This window comes from Orycteropus afer, unplaced genomic scaffold (assembly GCF_000298275.1).
Source record: "Orycteropus afer afer isolate SDZICR_OR568_19922 unplaced genomic scaffold, OryAfe1.0 scaffold00040, whole genome shotgun sequence".
Taxonomy (NCBI): Eukaryota; Metazoa; Chordata; class Mammalia; order Tubulidentata; family Orycteropodidae; genus Orycteropus; species Orycteropus afer.
The window spans coordinates 15,775,974-15,781,484 of record NW_006921627.1 but is presented as its reverse complement, the minus strand read 5'-3'; the positions used below and the strand labels follow the sequence as shown (position 1 = coordinate 15,781,484).

The window sequence follows — 5,511 nt, the reverse complement described above, 5'->3', positions numbered from 1 at the left end:
CTTTCGTACTTACACTTGATCCCCAAGAAAATGGAAGTTGCTAATGAGCCCATGAAGAAAATACACGAAATCAGCATCACAAGACACCAGGTTCCTAAACATGTAACAGAGAAAGTTAAAATGAGTTAAAGAAAGTAGATGGGAGGAAAGAATCAAGTTTAGATGAGAGTGACTGAAAAAAGGAACATAACATTAAATACTTCTAATTGGAGAATTGTTGAGTCCTGGAATTTGTAACTGGGATTAAGAGAAAAAGAGAGCCTTACTCAAGCTCCTTAAAATACAAAGTGCATCTCGGAATACATTTAATTTGGAAAAGTGTTAAACTGAAGATTTAATAATAAATTTCTTTCATCTTTATGTATGACACCATGTGCTTACTAACTAGTTACATATATTCTTTTCCAACAATCTTTTTCAGATTATCACAAACTTTGGTTTTTGAGAGTAAGAAAGGTACCTTACATCGCCCCATCTCTTTTTAGCGTCACTTGAACATGATTTTCTCAAAGATATTTCTTTTAGTATCTTATAATATCAAACACTTTTGGTTTAAGAACATTATTTTTTCCAGCTAATTTTGTAACTATTCAGAAAAGAATTAAGAATGATTAGTTTTATTGTTAACACTACCTATAGCTTTTGAGTTGATTCCGACTCATAGTGACACTATAGAAGAGAGTAGAATTGCTTCATAGGGTTTCCAAGGCTGCAAATATTTATGGAAGCAGACTGCTACATCTTTCTTTTCAGCGGCTGGGTCTAGATGACTAGCCTTTTGGTTGGTAGTAGAGTGCTAAACTGCTAAACCACCAGAGCTCCATTCTTAACACTAATCAGAGAAAAATAGTTAAAAGTTTTCTTTGTATATTGTAGTAGGCTAAATAATGGTCCAAACCCACCAGCCGCTCCTTGAAAGGAAGATTGGGCAATCTACTTCCATAGTGATGTTGTTGTTGTTATGTGCCGTCGAGTCGGCCCCGACTCATAGCGACCCCTCCTTGGGTTTCTGAGGCAGTATCTCTATGGAAGTAGGATTGCCCAACCTGCCTTCCGAGGAGTGGCTGGTGGGTTTGAACCACCAGCCTTCTAATTAGCAGTCAGGTGCTTTAGCCATTATGCTACCAGAGCTCCATAGTGATACCACCTCAGAAACCCAAGGAGGGGTCTCTGTGACTCAGATCCGACTTGACAGCAGTGATTTTTTTTTTTTTTTAAAGATGTAGCAGATATTGAAGGCATCAGCACTGGATTAAAGTTAAAATAAACCAGCAGAAGCACAAATAGTACACTTGTTTTGGGCATAGGACATGTCCTAATACTCAAAAACTGTAAATGTTAAGTTATGTGGCAAAAGGGATTATTTTTTTGCATATGTAATTAAATTAAAGATTGTAGGATGAGGAAATTAAAGTGGATTACTTGGATTTTTATAAGAGAGAGACAAGAGATCAGAGAGATGGAGGTAATCGGAGGACAGAAGCAGATAGAGATTTGAAGATTCTGTGTCATCACTGCTGGCTTTGAAGGTGAAGGAAGAGCACATGAGCCAAGAAAATCAAGAAATGCAGCTCTAGCAGCTAGAGACGACAAGGAAACGGATTCTCCCCCCAGCCTCCCAAGGGAGCGTAGTCTTAGTGACACTTTGGTTTCAGTCCATGAAAACCATTTTGGTCTTCTGACCCCAAGAACTGTAGGATAATAAATCTGTGCTTTTTAAAAAAATACATTAAGTTTGTAATAATTTGTTACATCAGCAATACAAAACTAAACAGATATTAAATGGTAAAATAGCACCATTCACCATAGAAGACAAGTCTGACCCAATGAGATTTTGCCATTTTTCTCTTTTTATTTTTACTCTTTATTTCTTAGTTTCTGTCAAATCTTGATGGGATGTTTTATGGAGGAGGTAAAATAATAAAAATATATAATTTCTTTCACTTGTTTTCCAAATCCAGCAATTCTTTGTCTTTTCTAGAGAGAGAGATTAAAAAAAAAAAGTAACAAATATTTGTCAAGTCTACTACACTTTCCCCTTTCCCTTTTACTTACTCCTCCTCCATTTCATGTCATTTTTATGCGATAGATTATTATGCACATTATAATACTATTATAACACAAGCCATGGTATTTTCAATCACCTTATATGTATGTGAAAGCTGGACAATGCATAAGGAAGAACAAAGAAGAGTTGATGCTTTTGAGTTGTGGTGTTGGCAAACAACACTGAACGTACCATGGACGGCCGGCCAGAAGAACTAACAAATCTGTCCTGCAAAAAGTGTAGCCAGAATGCTCCTTGGAAGTGAGAATGGCCAGACTTCATCTCATTTACTTTGGTCATGTTTTAAGAAGGGACCATTCCCTGGACAAGGACACCATGCTTGGTCAGCGAAAAAGGGGAAGACCCTCAGAGAGATGGATTGATACAGTGGCTGCAAGGATGGGCTCAGGTATAGCAAGGATTATGAGGATGGTGGACAACCAGGCAGTGTTTTGTTCTGCTGTGCATAGGGTCGCTATGAGTCAGAGCTGAATTGATGGCACCTAACAACAATAGCAATAGCATTAAGTGTATTTTCTTATATTAGAAAAACTGCCTTGGGCTTATCATGGAAAAACAACAAAAAACCATGAATTGCAGTCTTGGAGTAAGTAATTAGAAGTGCTTACCTGAACATTTGTTGGAAGAAAGAGGTTTTTCGTAATGGTTTGGTGTTGGATTATCCCACTGAAGAGAGGTATATGTTTCTTCCTCCTGCATGTCTGAAATGCTCTGATAGGTAAGGTGTCAACTCCTCTTGTGCTCAGGAGTAAATGGGTGGAAGAACTGAAATTGGCTACTTTTTCATACTAGTGGATAAATATGGCTTAAGGGGTAGTAGTGATGAATCTTCATCCAGAAAGTAGAAGTTTATGAAGTTTAGGCCAAAGCACAACTTGGTAAAGGAGGAAGTGAGAAAGAAACTGAATTTAAAATGGCCCAACAGAATGTATCGTTGCTCTGGTGTACAAAATGTAGCAGATATTGAAGGTATCAGCACTGGATTAAAGTTAAGATGAAACCAATAGAAGCAGAAATAGTGCACTTGTTTTTGGCATAGGACATAAAGCAAGGGAATGACTTAAACAATGAAGATGTAAGAACAGCTCACATTGGCCAAATAAGTGTAAGGAATTGGAGGTCACTGTATATCCTTAAATAAGAAAGCTAGGAAGGGATTTTATCCCTAAAATAAATCTATATACTGTATATTTACTTACTCGAGTGGCATCGACTTACTCGATGGCAGTGAGTTTGAGTTTTATATTAATTGGGAGTCCCTGGGTGATCAAATGGTTAACGTGCTAGGCTGTTAACCAAAAGATTGGAAGTTCAAGTCCATTCAGATATACCTCAGCGGAAAGACCTGGTGATCTACTTCTGAAAAATCAGCCACTGAAAGCCCTGTGCAGCACACTTCTACTCTGACACACATGGGATCTTGGTGAGTTGAAATAGACTCAAAGGCAACTGGTTGTATACTAGTTAGAGTTATGATAGTGGCAATAGTGAATAGACCTCAAAAATGTCAGTTCCTTACCACAACAAAAGTTAATTTATCACTCATTTAAAATTTTAAATCCAGAAATCCAATCACTTGTTAACTTTTCTCCAGGCTCTTTCCAACTTATGAGACATTAGACTTCTTTGCTTTTAGGCATTGGGAGGGAAAAGGGAAGGTCGAAAATTCATATCTTCTTCTTGAAAACCATAACCTGGAAGTGACATGCATCACATCCTTATCCACACCAATGGCATGCCCATATTTGGATATAAAAGTTGGGCCTAAGAAATGTAATCTCTGCCTGAGCAGCAAGCTTTCAATGACAACTTCACTTTGGAAGTAAGAATCCTTATACTTGAATCATATTCCACCTGATAAACAAAAGCCACGTCTCAGCAATGTAAAGTCTGCAAGTTCCAACAATCTGCAACATTGCAATGTTCTCTTTTGTTTCAATATCTCACTGGATCAATCATATTTCTTTATAACAGTCAGCTTCCCAGAAGGAAGTAAATAGAACACTCAAGAGGTAATCTAAGGGCATTTAATAAAGGGACTGTTTATAAAGTTGTGGGAAGGTTCAAGGGAAAGAATAAGAATTGCTGGATTTTGTGAAATATGCATTGGGAAGTTGGTATCACTAATAGGCCTGAAGGATCAAGGGGGAAGGTAGTTATTGGAACTTCATGAGGACCATGGCTGATGACTTGCCTGATAGAGACTGTGGCCTAAGATATAGAAAATGCAGCCCTTGCCAACTTGATGGTGGGGATGGTGGGGAGAGACCCAGGAAATAAATTCTCTGACCTCTTTCTCCTTCTACCCTTTGATCCCCTGCCAGTGCTTCCCATTGGCTGAATTAACCGGAAGCCAGAGAGTAAGTTTGCCCAGTTAATGCTGCTCAACTGAGTTGGGCCTCCAAAGGCTCAGGGTAGGGCTGAAAGGATCTAGGAGAGAACACAGCACATTCTCTCAAATATTTCATATGATTTTCATGTCACTTGAGATTCTGGTTTAAAAAATAATGCATCTAACTCCTTCGCTGTTGTCTGCCATTGAATCAATTTTGACTCACAGTAGTCCCCTGTGACAGAGTAAAATTTCTACATATGATTTCCTAGCCTGTAACCTTTATGGAAACAGATCACCAGGTCTTTTCTCCCTCAGAGTGCCTAGAGGGTCCAAGCAGTTAGCCATTGCACCACTAGGGCTCCTTCATAACTCTCTGAGGCCTTTAAAATGAGATAATTTCTATGGGGAAGCAAAAGAGGAAGTGATCATAAACATATCAAAAGCTCACTGAGACTAATGTCAGAAACATGGGAATGGAAGTTCTGTAAGTTGTTAATTTCCGGTTGTTCTTGAATTGTATCAGCAGTAAAATTCAGACCCAGAAAGATTAGGTTTTCTAAATACAGTATACCTACCCAATGCCGTTGAGTAAATTCTGACTCATAGTAACTCCCATTGGGTTTCCAAGACTGTACATCTTTACAGAAGAAGATTGCCTCATCTTCCTCCCATGGAGCAGCTGGTGGATTTGAACTGCCAACTTTCTGGTTAGCAGCCAAATGCCTTACCAACTATGCCACCAGAACTCCTTAATACAGCATAATCTCTAATAAATTTCTGGAAGACAATTTGTTTTTCTCAATTAAAAAGTAAATATGTTAATCAGACTGCTTAGTATTTATTGTTGTCAGTCTATGTATTATTTCAAAAGTGTTTAAATAAATTATTTTAATTCTCACAACAGCTGTATGAGTTATGTACTATTATTAGCATGTTGTTGTTGTTATGTGCCATCGAGTCAGACCTAACTCATAGCGACCCCTCCTTGGGTTTCTGAGGCAGTATCACTACGGAAGTAGTTTGCCCCATCTTCCTTCCAAGGAGTGGCTGGTGGGTTTGAACTGCCAGCCTTCTGGTTAGCAGTCAAGTGCCTTAGGCACTACACTAC

General features: G+C 38.5%; 1 protein-coding gene across 1 annotated transcript in view; it reads right to left on the bottom strand.

Annotated features, from left to right (window-relative positions):
• CLEC9A (C-type lectin domain containing 9A) overlaps nt 1–2,902 on the bottom strand; it is an 11,988-nt gene extending 9,086 nt beyond the window's left edge. Inside the window, 4 exon segments of the mRNA XM_007937168.2 lie at nt 14–94; nt 2,677–2,790; nt 2,793–2,872; nt 2,874–2,902. Of these exon segments, the coding sequence (XP_007935359.2) occupies nt 14–94; nt 2,677–2,790; nt 2,793–2,872; nt 2,874–2,902 (304 nt within the window).
• Nucleotides 2,903–5,511: the final 2,609 nt, after the last annotated feature.